General features: G+C 40.8%; 1 protein-coding gene across 2 annotated transcripts in view; it reads right to left on the bottom strand.

Moving 5' to 3' along the window:
• Positions 1 to 22,220, bottom strand: part of LOC134349487 (cysteine and histidine-rich domain-containing protein 1-like) — a 53,320-nt gene that overhangs the window by 2,976 nt on the left and 28,124 nt on the right. Inside the window, exons 9-10 of one of the 2 annotated variants that reach the window (XM_063053875.1) lie at positions 16,244 to 16,363; positions 700 to 762 (exon numbers count right to left, since the gene is read on the bottom strand). In XM_063053875.1, coding sequence (XP_062909945.1) covers positions 700 to 762; positions 16,244 to 16,363 — 183 coding nt within the window. Of the gene's footprint in view, positions 1 to 699; positions 763 to 11,585; positions 15,621 to 16,243; positions 16,364 to 22,220 lie in introns of those variants that run through there. The other variant, XM_063053876.1, reaches the window with a different exon arrangement.

The raw sequence follows: 22,220 nt of genomic DNA, 5'->3' as shown, positions 1-22,220 counted from the left end.
CTCTCAGTGAATTTCATCGTGATAGCCCTGTTTTTAAAAACACATGGGTCTAGACTGTGCAATTGTTTTGGTGGCGCTGGAACACAAGAACAAACAGGAACTCACTACACCCTCATCTTACTGTAATTTTAAAGAAAGGAACTCCACTCGAGCAAAATATGATTTCTTTTTTGTTTTTACCCCTATTTGTGCTCTGCGTGACAGGTAAAAGCGTCAGTTCAAAAGTTAAAGACTGTCTAATATGAGCAAAGTTTATGACCTTCTACAAATACAAATTCTTGGAATCCCAATTCCTGCACGCAACCCTTTCAAGGGATAAAATTATACCTAGGATTCTTCAATGCAGGTAATCACATCAGAATGAGAGAAAATATTGACTAATTATTAACTAACGATGCTTCAAAAACAAAACTTAAAAATGCAAATACTTTAATTTATCAGTTGCAGAAGAACAACTCAGATGACAATTTAAACTAAAATTTCAGGAATTAAATATTATAGCAAACACTCCATGTTTAATCAATGAGCAGAAAATCAAAATCCGATTTTGCTCTATCCTAAATACACTAATCCTTAATTCTTTGAAAAGGAAACTACAGTAGCATCAACTCCAAATGAATTACATTAAAAAAAAAGGTATTTCAAAAAGTTGGTGCAGTCATTAGAATCTGAAAATTCTTTTTTAATATCTGTACTTACACCCCATAAATTCAACCTCTGTTCAAATTTCTGATCCCTTTCAAATAGAATGTGGATATTTAGCTGTAATATAAAAAAAAATTATATTAATCTACAAAATTGAACACATCAAAATCTACACATTCTGAAAATAATTCAACTTTTAAGGCTCTGTGGCTCAGGGAGGGGGGCAGTGAAGAAAGAGTGCAATAGTGATAAAAGGATTCCATAGTTAAGATCAGAAAACAAATTCTGTGGCTCCAAAAGAGACACCCAAGTGGAATATTGCCTCCCAGGTTCCAGGGTCAGCGATGTCTTGGATACCGTCATTGGGGGATGACCTCCCAGGGGAATGGCACGGAGACCGGGTTACTGGCACCGAGTCTGGGTCTGGGTCTGTGGTACAGAAAGGAAAGAGGGAGAGAGTGAAGCAGTAATGATAGGGTATTCAATAGTCAGGGGACAGGCACAAATTCTGTAGACATGAATAGGACACCCAAATGGTATGTTGCCTCCCAGGTGCCACAGTTAGAGACAACTTGGATTGCATTTACAGCACTTTGGAGGGGAATGGAGTGCAGTCAAATATCTTAGTACATATTGTAACCAATGACACAGGAAGGAAAAGCAAAGAAGTCCTGAAAAGAGAATTTAGAGAGCTAGGCAGAAAGTTGAGGAGGAGGACTTGCAGGATAGTAATTTCCTGACTGCTTTCTGTGCCACATGCCAGTGAGGGTAGAAAAAGGATGATTTGGCAGGTAAGTGCGTGGCTGAGAAGCTGGTGAAGGGGCAGGGCTTCAGATTCTTGGATCATTGTGATCTCTCCTGGGGGCTGGTATGACAGTTGCACCCAAACCTGAAGGGGACCAATATTCTCACGGGCGGGTTTGTTACAGCTGTTGGGGAGGGTTTAAACTAATTTGGCAGCGAGGTGGGAGCCAGAGTGAAAGGACTGGTTCCCACCTCATGTAAAAAAAAGCTAAGAGAGCATGCAGTCAGATTGTCAGGAAAGGCAGGCAGATGATAGGACAAAATAACAGCCGACAGGGAGTGCATTAGGGATGCCGAATCAAAAAGAATCTCAAATATAGTACCCGAGGTGTTATCTCAATACACAGAATATAAGAAACAAGGTGGATGATCTTGTTGTACTATTACAGAATGTCAGGTATGATGTTATGGCCATCACTGAATCATGACTGAAGGATGGTTGTAGTTGGGAGCTGAATGCCCATGGTTACATGTTGTACCAGAGTGATAGGAAGGTAGGTAGATGGGGTGGCGTAGCTCTGCTGGTAAAGAATGGCATCAGATCAGTAGAAACACATGACAAAGGACCCTGATGGCAGTTGTATACAGGCCTCCCAACAGTAGCTGGGATGTGACCACAGTTTACAACGGGAAATAGAAAAGGCATGTCAAAAGGGTAATGTTATGATAGTCAAGGGAGATTTCAACATGCAGGTAGTTTGAGAAAATCAGGTTGATAACAGATCTCAAGAGAGAGTTTGTTGAATACCTACGAGATGGCTTTTTAGAGCAGATTGTCCTTGAGCCTACTAGGGGATCAGCTATACTGGATTGGGTGTTATGAAATGAACCAGAGGTGATTAGGGAGCTTAAGGTAAAAGAACCCTTGGAAGCAGTGATCACAATACCATCAAGTTCAACTTGAAATTTATTAGGGGAGAAAATAAAGTCCCATGTAGCCGTATTTCAGTGGAGTAAAGGAAATTACAGTGAAAGAGGAATTGGCCAAAGTAAATTGGAAGGAGGTGCTGGCAGAGATGACAGCAGAGCAGCAATGGCATGAGTTTCTGAGAAAAATAAGGAAGATGCAGGATAGATGTATTCCAAAAATCGAAGAAATGTTCAAATGGAAAAATAGTACAACTGTGGCTGGCAAGTCAAAGATAATGTAAAAACAAAAGAGAGGGAAAACTTAGGCAAAAATTAGCAGGAAGATAGAGAATTAGAAAGCTTTTAAAAACCCAGAGAGCAGCTAAAAGATGAAATATGAAAGCAAGCTAGCAAACAATAATCAAAGTGGATAGTAAAAGCTTTTCAAGAATATATAAAGAAAATAAAAGATGACAGTGGATATGGGACTGCTTGAAAATGAGGCCGGAGAAATAATAACAAGGAATAAGGAGATATCAGATGAACTAAATGAGTATTTTGCATTCTAGCAGTGTACCAGATATTGAAGGGTGTGAGGAGAGAAGTGAGTGCAGTTACTAGCACAGCAAAGGAGAAGGTGCAAAAAAAGCTCAAAGACCCAAGGGTACACAAGTCACATGGAGCAGATGAATTGCACTGTAGGGTTCTGAAAGAAGTAGTGGTAGAGAGGGCATTAGTAATGATCTTTCAAAAATCATTGAACTCGGGCAGGGTGCCAAACAACTGGAAAATTGCAAATGTCACTCCACTCCAAGGAAGGAGGAAGGCAGCAGAAAGGAAATTATAGACCAGTTAGCCTGACCTCAGTGGTTGGGAAGATGTTGGAGTCAACTGTTAAGGATGAGATTATGGAGTACTTGGTGATACATGACAAGATAGGACAAAATCAACATGGTTTCCTCCAGGGAGAATCCTACCTGACGGACCTGTTGGAATTCTTTGAGGAGATTACAACTAGGATAGATAAAAGGGATGCAGTGGATGTTGTATATTTGGACTTTCAGAAGTCCTTTGACGAAGAGTCACACAAGGCTGCTTACCAAATTAACAGCCCACATTATTACAGGAAAGTTGTTGGAATGGTTAGATGATTGGCTGATTGGTAGGAGGCAGTGAGTGGGAATAAAAGGATCCTTTTCTGATTGGCTGCCAGTGACTAGTAGCGTTCCCCATGGGTTGGGGTTGGGACCACTTCTTTTTATGCTGTATATCAATAATTTAGATGATGGAATAAATGGCTTTGTTGTGAAGTTTGCAGATGATATGAAGAATGGTGGAGGGGCAGGTAGTGTTACGGAAACAGGTAGGCTGCAGAATGACTTAGATTAGGAGAATGGGCAAGGAAGTGGCAAATGAAATACAATATTGGAAAATGCACGTTGGTAGTGGAAATAAATGTGCAGGTAATTTTCTAAATGGGGAGAAAAACCAAAAATTTGAGATGCAAAGGGACCTGAGAATCCATGTGCAGAACACCCTAAAGGTTAACTTGCAGATAGTCAGAACTGAGGAAGCCAAATGCAATGTTAGCATTCATTTCAAGGAGTCTAGAATACAAGAGTAGGGGTGTGATGCTGAGGCTTTATAAAGGTACTGGGAGGCTTCACCTTGAGTACTGTCAACGGCTTTGGGCTTCTCAGTTAAGAAAAGATGTGCTGGCATTGGGAGTATTGGAGAGGGTTCAGAAGGGGATCAAAAAGGATGATTCTGGGAATGAAAGGGTTATCAAAAGAAGTACGTTTGATAGCTCTGGGTCTGTACACACTGGTATTTAAAAGGATTTGGCGGGGGGGTGGGGGTGGAGGATCTCATTAAAACCTTTCGACTATTGAAAGGCCAAGACGGAGTAGATGTGTAAAGGACGTTTCCCATGATGGGGGAGTCTAGGACAAAAGGGTACAGCCTCAGCTTAAAGGGGCATCCATTTAAAACATGTGGAGAAATTTCTTTAGCCAAAGGGTAATGAATTTGAGATATTTGATACCACAGGCAGCTGTGGAAGTCAGGTCATTGGGTGTATTTAAGGCAGAGCTTGATAGGTTCTTGACATGGCATCAAACATTATGGGAGAAGGCCAGAGTACGGGGCTGAGGAGAGGAAAAAAGGATCAGCCATGATTCAGTGGGCCAAATGGCCTAATTCTGCTCCTGTCTTATGGATCAGATCCACATATTTTAAAGGGGGAGGGTGAACAGCTGGAAGTCACAGATCATATTGGTATCAATGACAGAAGAAGGAAAAAGAAGGAGCCCTGAAGAGAGAATGTAGGGAGTTAAGCAGAAAGCTAAGTAGGTAATAATCTCTGGATTGCTGCCTGTGCCATGTGTCAGAGTAGGCAAGAATAGAATGATTAAACAAATGATGAATTTGTGGCTAAAGAATTGGTGCAGCTGGCAATGTTTCAGAATTCTAAAACATGGGGATCTCTTCTGGTGAAGGCATGGCCAGTACAAAAAGGATGGGCTATACCTGAACTCAAGGCGGAACTAGGGGAACAGCAATTTCTGTGGGCAGGTTTGCCAGAGCTGTGGGGGAGGGTTTAAACTGATTTGGCAGGGGGATGGGAACTAGACTGATAGAGTTAAGGATAGGGCAGTTGGTATACAACAAGATGCAGTGTTTAGTGAGACGATGAAGCAGTACAGGCAGGCAAGGTAAAATTGTTGTCAGTGGGATGAGTTAGAGTGTAACAGAAGGCCAAAATCAAAAAGGGTAATGAATAAAGGTCCAAAGATGTTATATATTTGAACGTATGTAGAATAAGGTAGATGATCTTGTAGTGCAGTTACAGATTGGCAGGAATGATGCTGCGGGCATCAGAGTTGGAAGCTTAACATCCATGATTCAGCTTGTATCGAAAGGACAGGCACATAGGCAGAGGGTGTGGGTGGCTCTTGGTTAAAAAAAATGAAATCAAATCTTTAGAAGTGATATAGGATCAGAAGGTGTAGAATCCTTGTGGACAGAATTAAGAAGCTGCAGGAGTAAAAAAAAAGACCCAAGATCTCTGAACAATAGCTAGGATCTGGGCTACAAATTACAACAAGAGATAGAAAGGCAATGTTGTGATAATCAGGGAAGATTTCAATATACAGATAGATTGAAAAAAATCAGGTTGGTGCTGGATCCCAAGAGAGGGATAATGTAGAATGCTTATGAGATAGCTTTTTAAAGCAACTTGTGATTGAGCCCACTCGGGGAACAGCAATTCTCGACTGGGTGTTACATAATGATCAGATTTGATTAAGGAGCTCAAGGTAAAGGAACACTGAGAGGCATTGATCATAATATGATAGAATTTACCCAACAGTTTAACAAGAAGCTAAAAATCAGATGTATCAGTATTACAGTAGAGCAAAGGGAATTACAGAGGCATGAGAGAGGAGCTGGCCAAAGTTAACTGAAAGAGGACACCATCAGGGATGACGGCTGAACAGCAATGGCTGACGTCTCTGGGAGAAATTTGGAAAGAGCAGGAAAGATAGTTAATTAGTTCATTACAGGTTTATTGTCATTGTTCAGGACAATGAAATTGCAGTACTTCATTCAGTACAAAACAGCATACTGGGAATTCAATTACCAAAGATACAATGACTAAACTTAAAGTCTGAGTTATTATGAAGTTACAACTGAATTAAAAACAAAGCTCTAGAGTAAAGGAAACAGTAGCTGCCCTATTCAAGTACTGCACATGCCTATGCTATAAAATACGAATACAATGATTAAATATAAAATAGCATCAAAAATTAAAGCTGAAATTAAAACAAAAACGAAGAGCTCTGAAATCAAAGGAAGGTAGCTGTCCCATTTAAACCCAAGTATTGCATTTAGAGATTGCCCATATACTGGTCTATGAGAGGGTGACCGGGGCATTGCTCAGTTGCATGACAGCCCTGTGGAGAACTGTTCTTCAGTCTGAATGTCTATGCAGAAATGTTTCTGTATCTCCTGCCTGACTGAAACTGAACAGCTGATTACTGAGATGGGATGAGTCCATCACAATGTTGTGAAACCACCATAGGAACGAGAGTTGTAGATAGTTTCCATATCTGGTAGTTGTATCCCAGTGATGTTCTATGCAGTCCTGATCACTCAAATCACTCATTGAAGTGCTTTCTGGTTGACCTTGTTGCAGCTAGTGTACCATATTGTCTCTCTGTGGCACACTGGTAAAAATTTACCAGCAGATTTGCTCTCTTCAAAACTTCTGAAATTGTATAGGTGCTGCTGTGCCTTCCCTACTATCAAGGAGGTGTTGGTGGACCAAGAGAGCTTCTCTATGATTTTCGCTTCCAATAACTTAAAGCTGGAGACACTTTCCACTGCTTCACCATTTGAGTAGTGGAGCTTGCTCATACCTCTTGACTTTCCTGAAGTCAATCATTTCTTTTGTGTATATATTTTTTTTTGAGTGAAAGGTTATGGTTATTGCACCATTCAAACAGTTTCTTCACCTCTTCTCTGTATGCTGTTTTCTTGTTACAGAGACAGAAGAGAGTGATAACAGACCACAACGAATGCACCAACAATATCCTGCAGACAGTTCAAAAGCTTTTAACTGTGCTTCTTCTCCTGAACTGCGATTAACTGCTGCCTGTGATTTCCATTCTGATTATGTGTTTTTGGGGCAACTGAGTGATCTGATGCTTTTGCCAACTCCTGGAAAATTCAGAGGTTGAGAGCAAAACATATAGACATCATTTTCTAATGGGAGAACACAAACTCGTGATCAGCTCCATTATTGTTTGCATAGAGCAAGATTGAAATCAACAAGTAAGAGAGCAGAAGGTGAGCAGCTGGTCAGTGCCATCTATCTGCATTCGGCTTGTCTCTCGCTGCCGCCAGAGGAACATACAGGAGTCTTGAGCCGAAGAATGCAAGGTTCAATCGAGGCTCATAGCTGTGGGACTCTCGTTGGGGGACTCTGGTTTGATGTTTAATATCCCAGGCACTGAACGCAATCCAAGGCTGTGCACTTGTTTTTCAGAGGACTCTGAGGTTCATGTTCCATTTGCTTCTGGTTGTTTTTTTGCTGTTGTGTAACTGTATTTGTGGCTGTAGCCTTCAGTCATCGACACAGCACTTAACTGAAGCGGCTCGGTAGCTGTCACTCCTGGACTGTTTCTTGGATTCAGCAGTTTGATGTTTAATATTCAATGTGTTATTTGCTTGCTTTTGGCTGTATGTATAATTTCTTTTATTCTTTTGTGTGTTGGGTGTTCGTTGTTCTCTTTAAACTGGTTTATTGTGTTTCTTGTTTCATGGTTGCCAATGGGAGGAAGAATCTCAGGGTTGTACGTGATACATGTTGGCACTAACGACATAGGCAGGAAGAGGGATGAGGTCCTGAAGTGAGAGTTTCGGGAACTAGGCAGAAGGCTGAAGAACAGGACCTCAAGGGTGGCGTTCTCAGGATTGTTGCCAGTGCTACGTGATAGTGATGGTAAGAATTGGAGGAGTTGGCAGTTGAATGCGTGGCTGAGGAGTTGGTGCAGGGAGCAGGGTTTTAGATTTTTGGATCATTGGGATCTCTTCTGGGGAAGGTGGGACCTGTACAGATTGGATGGATTGCAGCTGAACTCGAGGGGGAGCAATATCCTTGCAGGTAGGTTTCTGGCATGGTTCGAGAGGGTTTAAACTAATTTGCAAGGGGGATGGGATCTGGAGCGATAGAGCAGTGAAAGAAGTGCATGGAGTAAAGCCAGATCTAATATATAGAGAGGCTTTGAGGAAAGAGAAGCAGAATAAAGGGTGTAGGAAGGCAGAAGGACTAAAATGCATGTACTTCAATTCAAGAAGCATCAGGAACAAAGGTGATGAACTGGGAGCTTGGATACATACAAACCCCATTTCCAGAAAAGTTGGGATATTTTCCAAAATGCAATAAAAACAAAAATCTGTGATATGTTAATTCACGTGAACCTTTATTTAACTGACAAAAGTACAAAGAAAAGGTTTTCAATAGTTTTACTGACCAACTTAATTGCATTTTGTAAACATACACAAATTTAGAATTTGATGGCTGCAACACACTCAACAAAAGTTGGGACAGAGGCATGTTTACCATTATGTTACGTCACCTTTCCTTTTAATAACACTTTTTAATCGTTTTGGAACTGAGGATACTAATTGTAGTAGATTTGCAATTGGAAATTTTGTCCATTCTTGCTTCAGCTGCTCAACAGTCCGTAGTCTCCGTTGTCTGATTCTCCTCTTCATGATGCGCCATACATTTTCAATAGGAGATAGATCTGGACTGGCAGCAGGCCAGTCAAGCACACGCACTCTGTGTCTACAAAGCCACACTGTTGTAGCCTGTGCAGAATGTGGTCTGGTATTGTCCTGCTGAAATAAGCATGGACGTCCCGGGAAAAGACGTCACCATGATGGCAACATATGTCTCTCTAAGATCCTAATATACGTCTCAGAGTCAATGGTACCTTCACATACATGCAACTCACCCATGCTGTGGGCACTAATGCACCCCCATACCATCACAGATGCTGGCTCTTGCACCTTTCGCTGACAACAGTCTGGATGGTCGTTTTCATCTTTGGCACGGAGAACTCGACGCCCGTTTTTTCCGAAAACTAGCTGAAATGTGGACTCATCTAACCACAGCACACGGTTCCACAGTCTTTCGATCCATCTGAGATGAGCTCGGGCCCAGAGAACTCGCCGGCGTTTCTGCATAGAGTTGATGTATGGCTTCCTCCTTGCGTAATACAGTTTCAAGTTGCATTTCTGGATGCAGCGACGGACTGTGTTGAGTGACAATGGTTTTCCGAAGTACTCCCGAGCCCAGGTGGCTATAATTGTCACAGTAGCATGACAGTTTCTTAGGCAGTGCCGCCTGAGGGCTCAAAGATCACGCGCATTCAACAGTGGTTTCTGACCTTGCCCTTTACGCACTGAGATGTCTCTGAATTCTCTGAATCTTTTCACAATATTATGTACTGTAGATGTTCAAAGACCTAAATTCTCCGCAATCTTGCATTGAGAAATGTTCCTTTTGAACTAACAATTCTCTCACAAATTTTGGCATAAAGGGGTGAATCATGACCCATCCTTGCTTGCAAAGATTGAGCCTTTGATGGACGCTACTTTTATACCCAGTCATGATACCTCACCTGCTACCAATTAGCCTGCTTAATGTGGAGTCTTCCAAACTGGTGTTACTTGAATATTCTGTGCACTTTTCAATCTTATTTTAACTCTGTCCCAACTTTTGTTAAGTGTGTTGCAGTCATCAAATTCTAAATTTGTGTATGTTTACAAAATACAATTAAGTTGGTCAGTAAAACTATTGAGAATCTTTTCTTTGCACTTTTGTCAGTTAAATAAAGGTTCACGTGAATTAACATCACAGATTTTTGTTTTTATTGCATTTTGGAAAATATCCCAACTTTTCTGGAAATGGGGTTTGTACATGGAATTATGATGTAGTGGCCATTACAAAGACTTGGCTGGCACCAGGGCAGGAATGGATTCTCAATATTCCTGGATTTCAGTGCTTTAAAAGGGATGGGGGGGGTAAAAGGGGAGGAGGGGTGGCATTACTGGTCAGGGATACTATTACAGCTACAGAAAGGGTGGGTAATGTAGCAGGATCCTCTTTTGAGTCAGTACAGGCGGAAGTCAGGAACAGGAAGGGAGCAGTTACTCTGTTGGGAGTATTCTATAGGACGCCTGGTAGCAGTAGAGATACCAAGGAGCAGATTGGGAGGTAGATTTTGGAAGGGTGCAAAAATAACAGGGTTGTTCTCATGGGTGACTTTAACTTCCGGAATATTGATTGGCACCTGATTAGTTCCAAGGGTTTGGACAGGGCAGAGTTTGTTAAGTGTGTCGAGGATGGATTCCTGTCACAGTATGTTGACAGGCCGACTAGGGGGAATGCTATACTATATTAGGTAATGAACCGGGTCAGGTCACAGATCTCTCAGTGGGTGAGCATCTGGGGACAGTGACCACCGCTCCCTGGCCTTCAGCATTATCATGGAAAAGGACAGAATCAGAGGGGACAGGAAAATTTTTAATTGGGAAAGAGCAAATTATGAGGCTATAAGGCTAGAACTTGCGGGTGTGAATTGGGATGATGTTTTTGCAGGGAAATGTACTGTGGACATGTGGTTGATGTTTAGAGATCTCTTGCAGGATATTAGGGATAAATTTGTCCCAGTGAGGAAGATAAGAATGGTAGGGTGAAGGAACCGTGGGTTACAAGTGAATCTAGTCAGGTGGAAGAAGGCAGCATACATGAGGTTTAGGAAGCAAGGATCAGATGGGTCTATTGAGGAATATATAAGCAAGAAAGGAGCTTAAGAAGGGGCTGAGAAGAGCAAGAAGGGGGCATGAGAAGGCCTTGGCGAGTAGGGTAGAGGAAAACCTCAAGGCATTCTTCAATTATGTGAACAAAAAGAAAGGATGACAGGAGTGAAGGTAGGACTGATTAGAGATAAAGGTGGGAAGATGTGCCTCGACGCTGTGGAAGTGACCGAGGTCCTCAATGAATACTTCTCTTCGGTATTCACCAATGAGAGGGAACTTGATAATGATGAGGACAATATGAGTGAGGTTGATGTTCTGCAGCATGTTGATATTAAGGGAGAGGTGGTGTTGGAGTTGTTAAAATACATTAGGACGGATAAGTCCCCGGGGCCTGACTGAATATTCCCCAAGCTGCACCACGAGGCGAGGGAAGAGATTGCTGAGCCTCTGGCTAGGATCTTCATGTCCTCTTTGTCTACGGGAATGGTACCGGAGGATTGGAGGGAGGCAAATGTTGTCCCCTTGTTCAAAAAAGGTAGTAGGGATAGTCCGGGTAATTATAGGCCAGTGAGCCTTACGTCTGTGGTGGGAAAGCTGTTGGAAAAGATTCTTAGAGATAGAATGTATGGGCATTTAGAGAATCCTGGTCTGATCAGGCACAGTCAGCATGGCTTTGTGAAGGGCAGATCGTGTCTAACAAGCCTGATAGAGTTCTTTGAGGAGGTGACCAGGCATATAGTGCAGTGGATGTGATCTATATGGATTTTAGTAAGGCATTTGACAAGGTTCCACACTGTAGGCTTATTCAGAAAGTCAAAAGGCATGGGATCCAGGGAAGTTTGGCCAGGTGGATTCAGAATTGGTTTGCCTGCAGAAGGCAGAGGGTCGTGGTGGAGGGAGTACATTCAGATTGGAGGGTTGTGACTAGTGGTGTCCCACAAGGATCTGTTCTGGGACCTCTACTTTTCGTGATTTTTATTAACGACCTGGATGTGGGGGTAGAAGGGTGGGTTGGCAAGTTTGTAGACAACACAAAGGTTGGTGGTGTTGTAGACAGTGTAGAGGATTGTCGAAGATTAGAGAGGGACATTGATAGGTTGCAGAAGTGGGCTGAAAAGTGGCAGGTGGAGTTCAACCCGGAGAAGTGTGAGGTGGTACACTTTGGAAGGACAAACTCCAAGGCAGAGTTCAAAGTAAATGGCAGGATACTTGGTAGTGTGGAGGAGCAGAAGGATCTGGGGGTACATGTCCACAGATCCCTGAAAGTTGCCTCACAGGTAGATAGGGTAGTTAAGAAAGCTTATGGGGTGTTAGCTTCCATAAGTCGAGGGATAGAGTTTAGGAGTCGCAAAGTAATGATGCAGCTCTATAAAACTCTGGTTAGGCCACACTTGGAGTACTGTGTCCAGTTCTGGTCACCTCACTATAGGAAGGATATGAAAGCATTGGAAAGGGTACAGAGGAGATTTACCAGGATGCTGCCTGGCTTACAGGTTATGGATTATGATCAGAGTTTAAGGGAGCTAGGACTTTACTCTTTGGAGAGAAGGAGAATGAGAGGAGACATGATAGAGGTATACAAGATATTAAGAGGAATAGATAGAGTGGATAGCTAGCGCCTCTTCTCCAGGGCACCACTGCTCAATACAAGACGACATGGCTTTAAGGTAAGGGGTGGGAAGTTCAAGGGGGGATATTAGAGGAAGGTTTTTTACTCAGAGAGTGGTTGGTGTGTGGAATATCCTGCCTGAGTCAGTGGTGGAGGCAGATACACTAGTGAAATTTAAGAGACTACTAGACAGGTATATGGAGGAATTAAGGCAGGAGGTTATATGGGAGGCAGGTTTTGAGGATCGGCACCACACTGTGGGCCGAGGGGCCTGTACTGTGCTGTACTATTCTGTGTTCTATACTTTAATAATAAATGTAAATTGAAACCGCTGGAAAGGTTGTAATGGGACACAAAGAAGTGATGGATGAACTTAATAAATATTTTGCATCAGTCTTCACTATGGAAGACACTATCAGAGTGCTAGAAATGCTAGAGTGTCAGGGCAGAAGTGAGTGCTGTTACTATTACTAAGGAGATTGGAAATTGTAGAGCTTGTAGGTCATCTAGTTTCTGAATGAGGTAGCTGAAGAGATTGTGGAGGCATTAGTAAAGACCTTTCAAGAATCACTAGATTCTGGAATGGTTCCAGAGGGCTGGCAAATTGAAAATGTCACACCATTCTTTAAAAAGGGAGGGAGGCAGAAGAAAGGAAAATATAGGCCAGTTTGCCTGGCTTCAGTGGTTGAGTCCATTATTAAGGATGAAGTGTTGGGGTACTTGGAGGCACACGATAAAACAGGCCAAAGTTAGCATGGTTTTCTCAAGAGGAAATCTTGCCTGACAAATCTGTTGGAATTCTTTAAGAAAATAGAATGTAGGAAAGACGAAGGAGTATCAGTGGATGTTGTTTATTTAGACTTTCAGAAGGCCTTTGACAAGTTGCTGCACATTAGACTGCTAACAAGAGCCCATGGTATTACAGGAAAGGTTCAACCATGGACAGAAGATTGGCTGACTGGCAGGAGGAAAAGAGTGATAATAAAGGGGGCTTTTTCTGGTTGGCTGCCGATGACTACTGGTCGGTGATTGGACTTTTTTTTTCACCTTATATAATATCAATGATTTGGATGGTGAAATTGATGGTTTTGTGGCCAACTTTATGAAATGATACAAAGATGGTGGAGGGGCAGTGGTGTTAAAGAAGCAGGATATCTGCAGAAGGACTTAGATTGAGGGAATGGACAAAGAAGTGGCAGATGGAAAATAGTATAAGATATGCACGGTCATACACTTTCGCAAAAGGAATAAAAGTATGGACTATTTTGTAAATGGGGAGAAAATTCAGAAATCAGAGGTTCAAAGGGAGTCCTCATGAAGAGTTCTCCAAAAGGTTAACTTACAGGTCAAGTTGGTGGTAAGGAAGGCAAATGCAATGTTAGCATCTATTTCAAGAGTAGAATACAAAAGCGTGGATGTAATTCTGAAGCTTTATAACACTCTGGTCAGACTATACTTGGAATATTGAGTGCAGTTTTATGTCCCTTAGCCAAGCAGAGATATGTTGTCATTGGAGAGGTTCACAAGAATGATCCCAGGAATGAAAGGGTTAATGTATGAGGAGCTTAATGTATGATGTATGATAGCTCTAGGCCTGTACTCACTGGAGTTGAGAAGAATGAGGGGGGAACTCACTGAAACCTATCAAATGTTGAAAGACCTGAATAGAGTGGATTTGGAAAGGATATTTCCTATACTGGAAGAATTTAGGTCCTGAAGGCAAAAAAAAAATTCAGAATTGAGGGACGTCCATTTAGAACAGAGGTGAGGAAAAATCTTTAACCAGAGGGTGGTTAATCTGTGGAATTTAGTGCCAGAGACAGCTGTGCAAGCCAGTTCACTGGGTATATTTAAGGTTCTTGATCAATCAGGGCATGAAAGGTTACAGAGAAAAGGCAGATAAATAATGGAATGGCAGGACAGGTTTAACGGGCCAAATTCCTAATTCTGTTCCTATGTCTTATGGCCCAAGTAGTAACAACAATTTATTGATTAGCAGGGGCACATCCTTAGCAACATTTTGTCATGGTGTTCCAACTGCAATTAATAAAATATTCCCAATTGGAATAGGAACCATGTTTAGTAAGGAAGTAGCTATGTAAACTGAACAAATACATCTAGATGAGGATGCACTTGTCAATAGCAAAAGGTCAAGTCCCAAATCAATTCCACTGCTTTGAATAGCAAGGTTGGTCACATTTACTTCGTGGTATTTGTGAAAAGCAATACAAAGATCCATTAAACCGTGCAAGCACACAATGCTTTACAAAAATACCAATTACTGTCACTGCAGTAATTTTAAATGATGTAACCCAACAGATGGGAAAACTACTTCAGACAAGTGCATTAAATTTCTTATTTAGAAAACCACTTTAATTTGTCTTCCAATTTTATCCATTCACTAGTTTCAATAGAAAGATAGACAGGAGTATATCAAATTTATTGATTCATTGAAACCACTTTTGTTGTGTGCTCGATTCAATTTTAAATCCAAGTCATCAGGCCAACTGTTTCTTGCCCCACATAAACATTCACATGCTTATTGTCTACCTTAAATCTTCTTGCTTGACCCACACCTGAAAGAGAAACTGTTCAGTGACTAAAGGGTCAGGTCCTAATGAAACATTTATAATTGGCAACTGGCAAAACAAGTACTCCCCCCACCCCTTTGTTTTATACACATGTTATGATCCAGAATGCAATGACCAAAGTGGCAAATGCAGATTGGTTAACCTTCTAAAGTGATAAGCAGTTGAAGGGAAGTTTAAACTATAAAGCTGGGAAATAAGGCACACAGGATGTCACAGGGATAACTGTCTAAACAGCCAATTACTTTGCAAAATCATCCTACGCTAATATGAACCTGAAAAGGTTTTAAAATACCATTATTGACAAAAAAAAGGATTGATCAATATACATTGCAATTTCTTTACAAATCTTTCTTTGGGATTTAAAAAGAATACTCTTAAGTATCATATCAATTAAGCTCAATGACTATCTTTGCCCGTTCAATGTCAGTTTGCCATGATCCATAATGAGATTAAAACAGAATGCTAGTTTGACTTCCTTGTTTCACTACATTTCTGGCTGTAGAGAAACAAGTCAGAGAACCCCCCTCCCCCCACCCAAAAAAAAAGACTAGGTTAAAAAAAAATATGACCAACTATTTTCCCAAACACAAGGAAATCTGCAGATGCTAGAAATTCAAGCAACACACATCAAAGTTGTTGGTGAACGCTGTCACCGTGCTGTCCTGACGAAGGGTCCCGGCCCGAATGTCGACTGTACCTCTTCCTAGAGATGCTGCCTGGCCTGCTGCGTTCACCAGAAACTATTTTCCATTTGGATTTTCAGAGATCTCGAACGAGATCAGATCCTGAACCTAAACCAACAAATTACAGTTGGGAGCATAATACAGACAAGGAAGATAATATTCAAGGTCTTCCAAGCAACAATAGGCTAAATAGTGGCTACCCACCAAAGGATATACCGAGTAAGAGTCACCTAAAAATGTTAGGCAGGGCACAAAGCAGCACCCTCAGCTTTGCCATATGCCAAATCCTTAACACCTTGTATGTTAATGAAAATTAAATTAAGAAATTAGACTCAACTTCACATTGCAACAACCAGTGATTTTTTTTTTGTAAAGAAAACAGTTGTTTATCTGTGGAAAAAAATGTTAACATTTCAGCTGTAAGTGCTTCAATTAAGTTTCTCTTTCCTTAGATGACTATTTCCAGCAATTTCTGTTTTATCTCAGATTCTATGTGCCAGTTTTCTATTTCAATTTTAGTTTTCTACGTATTGAATATTTGTGCGAATTAAATAACATGAATTTTTAGATTAATCTTCCTGCTACAATTAGAGTGTACAGAGATGGTAGATTAATGACATGCAGTGAATTTTACAAAAATGCTAAAAAAGGTACCTTTAGTTTCTAGCTACCCATTTATAATAACACTTTACTCAAAAATCAGGCATTTTAAAAGATATAATTGCACATACCACTGTGCTGTTAGCTTCAACATAACTTTGTTCTGGGATAGCGTTTTTGGAATAAATTGTAATTGTGACTTGTCCTCCAGTCTGGTGCCAATCATGTCGACAAGCTACAATTTTATTACCCTGTAAAAAATGAAAGAAACACTAGGTTGCTTTATTGTTTATAACTGTTCTTACAAAAGTCTGATCAACCTCTTTTAGAAGGAATACTACCTGCATGGGAGACTGTCATAGTACATCCTAGCCAGATCCATGTTCTCTTACATGAAAATGACAAATCCAACTGTGCCACATACAACCCTTTACCCAAGAAAAGTCCAATACTAATAGTTCACCTCACATACTGAACTAGTAGAATAGTTTGCCAAAGCTGTGTGTCCTCTTACTCAGAATTGGTTGAATATTCAATACCTCAATCTCCAATCTCACTCACCAGGCAAATTCATTTGCAACAAGATCACAGCAAGGGCAAGTACAGCCATTGAGGCCTTCCAAGAATTCAAAAATCTGTAGCACCCCTCACAAACTTTTCATGATATGCTCCTGAATGTTCTAGATTACAGGTTTACCACAAAATTCTCTGCATTGCTTTGTACTCATATACTGATGCTTCAGATTAATATGGCACTAACAAACGCATGTCAAAATAATCATTAATGACTAAATTTCCAAACTCCGTTTCACATGAAGCTTGAATAATCAGTTACATTTTTGAGTCTAGGCATCCTTCAGGCTATCTATTCACTAGGTATGACAAACTGTATCAGTATCACAAGCTCCAACCAATCTAATTTTAAACAACCAACTTCACATACACATCTGTCAGAAGGAGATTTACTAGAATGTTACCTGGGTTACCTGCACCTAAGTTACAGAGAAAGGTTGAACAAGTTAGGCCTTTATTCTTTGGAGCATAGAATGTTGAGGGGGGACTTGATAGAGGTATTTAAAATTATGAGGGGGATAGATAGAGTTGACGTGGATAGGCTTTTTCCATTGAGAGTAGGGGAGATTCAAACAAGAGGACATGAGTTGAGAGTTAAGGGACAAAAGTTTAGGGGTAACACGAGGGGGAACTTCTTTACTCAGAGAGTGATAGCTGTGTGGAACAAGCTTCCAGTAGAAGTGGTAGAGGCGGGTTCGATTTTGTCATTTAAGAAAAAATTGTTGAGGTATTTGGACAGGAAAGGAATGGAGAGTTATGGGCTGAGTGCAGGTAGATGGAACTAGGTGAGAGTAAGCGTTCGGCACGGACTAGAAGGGCTGAGGGCTGTTTCCGTGCTGTAATTGTTATATGGTTATAAGGACAAGTACCTTAGCAGGTGTGTCAATCTTTAAGTTTACTCTTGCATTTTAATAAATATTGGCTAGCCTATATCCAAATTTCACCTAGCTTTTCTCCATAACTGTAAATGATAATCAGAATCTTAGGCCACATTTGAATGCAATGTACAATATCAAATACATAAACTATCACAACTACTTAGATTTTGGGAGAGTTAAAATACATATTCATTTTGTTTTTACTATGCCACAAATTTGGCTTGGATTTTCCTTAGGAAGAGCCTGCTGTCTGAATTTCTCATTCATTCAATCACCTTCCCTGGATTTGAATTCTCTGGAGTTTTAATTTCACTGGCAAAGATACCCTGTATCCAAGCACCAAGGGCCTGAATGGTGGGCGCAATCCAACTGACAGACCAAAATAAGTTACCTGGAAATGTTTGCCAAGGAGCAAAGCTGCATTAAGAGCTTTGCTATCTGACAAATCCTTTATGCTGTTGCAATGCTTAGTATTCCCAATATTGAGAAACATTTAAGTACTATTGAAAACAAATTAAAATGAAATAAAATTATGATGTGTGAACTAAAAATTTTTATTAACGACCTGGATGTGGGGGTAGAAGGGTGGATTGGCAAGTTTGCAGATGACACAAAGGTTGGTGGTGTTGTAGATAGTGTAGAGGATTGTTGAAGATTAGAGAGAGACATTGATAGGTTGCAGAAGTGGGCTGAGAAGTGACAGATGAAGTTCAACCTGGAGAAGTGTGAGGTGGTGCACTTTGGAAGGACAAACTCCAAGGCAGAGTACAAAAGTAAATGGCAGGATACTTGGTAGTGTGGAGAAGCAGAGGGATCTGGGGGTACATGTCCACAGATCCCTGAAAGTTGCCTCACAGGTAGATAGGGTAGTTAAGAAAGCTTATGGGGTGTTAGCTTTCATAAGTCGAGGGATAGAGTTTAAGAGTCACAATGTAATGATGCAGCTCTATAAAACTCTGGTTAGGCCACACTTGGAGTACTGTGTCCAGTTCCGGTCGCCTCACTATAGGAAGGATGTGAAAGCATTAGAAAGGGTACAGAGGAGATTTAGCAGGATGCTGCCTGGTTGAGAGAGTATGCATTATGATCAGAGATTAAGGGAGCTAGGGCTTTACTCTTTGGAGAGGAGGATGAGAGGAGACATGATAGAGGTGTACAATAAGAGGAATAGATAGAGTGGATAGCCAGCGCCTCTTCCCCAAGGCACCACTGCTCAATACAAGAGGACATGGCTTTAAGGTAAGGGAAGTTCAAGGGGGATATTAGAGGAAGGTTTTTTAATCAGAGAGTGGTTCGTGCATGGAATGCACTGCCTGAGTCAGTGGTGGAGGTATATACACCAGTGAAGTTTAAGAGACTACTAGACAGGTATATGGAGGAATTTAAGGAGGGGGGGTTATATGGGAGGCAGGGTTTGAGGATTTGCACAATATTGTGCGTCGAAGGGCCTGTAATGTGCTGTACTGTTCTATGTTCCATGCATATGCAAAAATGTAAATACAGATGTCCCCCGTTTTTCGAACGTTCGCTTTACGAAATCTCACTGTTACGAAAGACCTACATTAGTACCGTTTTTGCTAACAGAAGGCGTTTTCACTGTTTCGAGAAAATCAGCGCGCGATAAAAGGTAGCCGCTCTCCCCCGGATTTGGAACGGCATTCTCGCTGGCATTGCTTAAACACGTGTCTGTGAGCAGCCGTTTGCAAGATGAGTTCTATGGTATCGGAAAAGTCTGAAAGAGCTCGTAAGGGTGTTACACTTAGCGTAAAACTAGACATAATTAAGCATTTCGATCGTGGTGAATGAAGTAAGGACTAAGTGAGTTTGGCTTGTGGAAGCTGACGAAGATGATGAAGGGGTTTTGTCATCCCATGACCAAGAACTGATAGATGAGGAGCTAATGCAATTGGAAGAGGAAAGGATAACAATCGAAACCGAATGAGTAATGATAAAGTACGACTTTAATTTTGAAAGGGTACTTCGGTTTAGGGGATATTTGCAGGATGATTCGAGTGCTTACAAAGAACTGTATGATAGAAAAATGCGCGAGGCTCGGCAGTCAAGCAAGCCTTCCACATCAGCCACAGCACACGACGAACCTCGACCTTCGACATAGAGGCGGGCAGTCATAGGAGAAGATGAGCTGCCTGCTCTAATGGAAACAAGACGATGAGATGACACCCCAGTGTCCCACCACCCCAACACCCAGACTGCGGACAGACACCATTTTGCGGAGAATGCAGCGGTAGCCGGGAGACACACAGCACATCTTTAAGAAACAAGCCGAAATAAACATGCTAATTAATTCAGTGCCACCTGACACATAATTGTCAGCCCAGATTAGAGGCGATGCAATCGGTAATCGGCACTGATCTGGGCCGACAATTATGTGCCGGGTGGCACCTAATTAATTAGCATGTTTATTTCGGCTTTTTTTTCTTAAAGATGTGCTGTGTGCCTTCCGGCTACCGCTGCATGCTTCGCGGATCGGTATCGGTTCGCTGCCCGGAGGGTGGGGGCCACTGCACCACCCAAACTCCAACGATTCAGTCTAACACACCATCATCAATGTGCTCCACACTTTCCCAATTCCGGTAAGTGATACCACACTGTACATACGTTATTTCTACTTTATATCGGCTGTGTATTTTTATGTGTTATTTGGTATGATTTGGCAGCTTCATAGTTTAAACGTTACTGGAGAGTGCGTGCACTGTGTTTTTGCCGACGGCGCTTGCGTGACATTTTCGCTACGGAGAACAGTTCAAGCAATGATTGTGGAAAAGTATTTCTACTTTATATAAGCTGAGTATTTATCATATCATTCCTGCTTTTACTATATGTTACTGTTATTTTAGGTTTTGTGTGTTATTTGGCATGATTTGGTAGGTTATTTTTGGGTCTGCGAACGCTCACAAAATTTTCCCATATAAATAAATGGTGACTGCTTCTTCGCTTTACGACATTCCGGCTTAGGAACTGTTTCATAGGAACACTCTACCTTCGGATGGCGGGGGAAACTTGTAATTAAACAAGTTGTAGAAAAGATTACAACTTGTGTTCTTCTTTGGAGCTTCACATCTCCCAAAGGAATGGGCACTTTAATCCTGTGCCAAATCTCATACAGAATGCTAGAATCAACTTTTCAGCATATATTCTTTAGAATATTAGCAAAGTCCGAGTTCAGTAGTGAAGTTTTCAGCGAAATAAATGTGGGAGCACTAAAACTTAATAACATTTACACTGAGGAACGTGAAATGCTCCATGCACAGCTGCCAGCAAGATCCAGCAGCATCTATCAGGAACCATCACTCTAACATCTGCTTATGTCTGTTCAATAACTACACAAAAGCCTATCCATGATTTTAACTTTGAAGCAAACAGGTCAACATCATTGAATTACAAGTCAATGAAGTCAAAAATATCTCAATCTTTAGCAGAGTTTCAACATGCCACATGACTTAAAACTTAACATTTGGTGGTTATTTTGATGCTTTAAATCATCTAATTAACATCTGAAATGTAGAAAAGTATATTAAAAAAATCTATTGACTGTCCTCTACTGCTGAACACCATCTCTCATAATGAGCTTCATCCCCCATCTGTCTTACCGTGAGCCAAGTTTCAAATAATATGTCCCAAGGTTGGGAGCTCACTTTCCCTGATGTTCTCTAAGATGGTTTGCCCTCATCTAAAATATCCTTAGATGCAAATAGATGTACAAATGCTCTTTGTTAAGCAATGTATAATTTGGTTGAAAACGGAACTGAACTCTACACAATCTAAAATCTGCTCTATATTTTAGTAAATACCCAAATGAAAAATTCTGGAGGAGAACCTTGCATGCATTTCCCCTTCTTACAAAAGAACCATCTCAGATGGTGACAAGGTCTGCGGGATTAATCAGGTTAAACAACTGATTACTAAGTGGTCCCCATGGTCTCTCTCATTGATTGGCAAATCAATGCTATTAAAATGATTATTTTACCTAAATTTTTATATTTATTTGAAACGATACCAATTTTTATTCCTAAATCTTTTTTTGATACTATTGATTCTAAAATCTCCTCATATATGGCAAAATAAAAATCCCAGATTAAGTAAAAAATACTTACAGAAATCTAAGAAAGAGGGTGGTTTGATTATATTATTGGGCATTTATTATTCGATATTTAATATTTTGGACACAAGATTGGAATATAAGTCCAAGCCCATATTGGGTAAACCTTGAAGGCCACTCTGTACACGGGTTTTCTTTAGCTTCCATTTTAGGAACTTCACTGCCTTTTGTACTATCTAAACTGAATAAACAATTGTTTAACCCTATAGTTAAACATACATTGCAAATATGGTTTCAAGTTCGTAAATTTTTTGGCTTGAATGGATTTATGTTATCAAGTCCTATTATACCTAATTACTTTTTTCAACCCTTGGTAATGGACCAAGCCTTTTCGATATGGAAAACGAAAGGTATAATATGTTTTCGTGATTTATTTCTAGATAATTGTTTTATGTCTTTTGAGCAGTTATCTGAGAAATTTGATTTGCCCAGATCCCTTTTTTTTTTAAAAAGATACTTACAAATAAGAAATTTTTAAAATACTACGTTGCCTACCCTTCCGACTTCAAATCCTACTGGCATTATTGATAAAATTTT

This window comes from Mobula hypostoma, chromosome 7 (assembly GCF_963921235.1).
Source record: "Mobula hypostoma chromosome 7, sMobHyp1.1, whole genome shotgun sequence".
In the NCBI taxonomy this organism is placed as follows: domain Eukaryota; kingdom Metazoa; phylum Chordata; class Chondrichthyes; order Myliobatiformes; family Myliobatidae; genus Mobula; species Mobula hypostoma.
The sequence above is the reverse complement of the archived record's forward strand: the minus strand, read 5'-3'. Positions and strand labels throughout refer to the sequence as shown.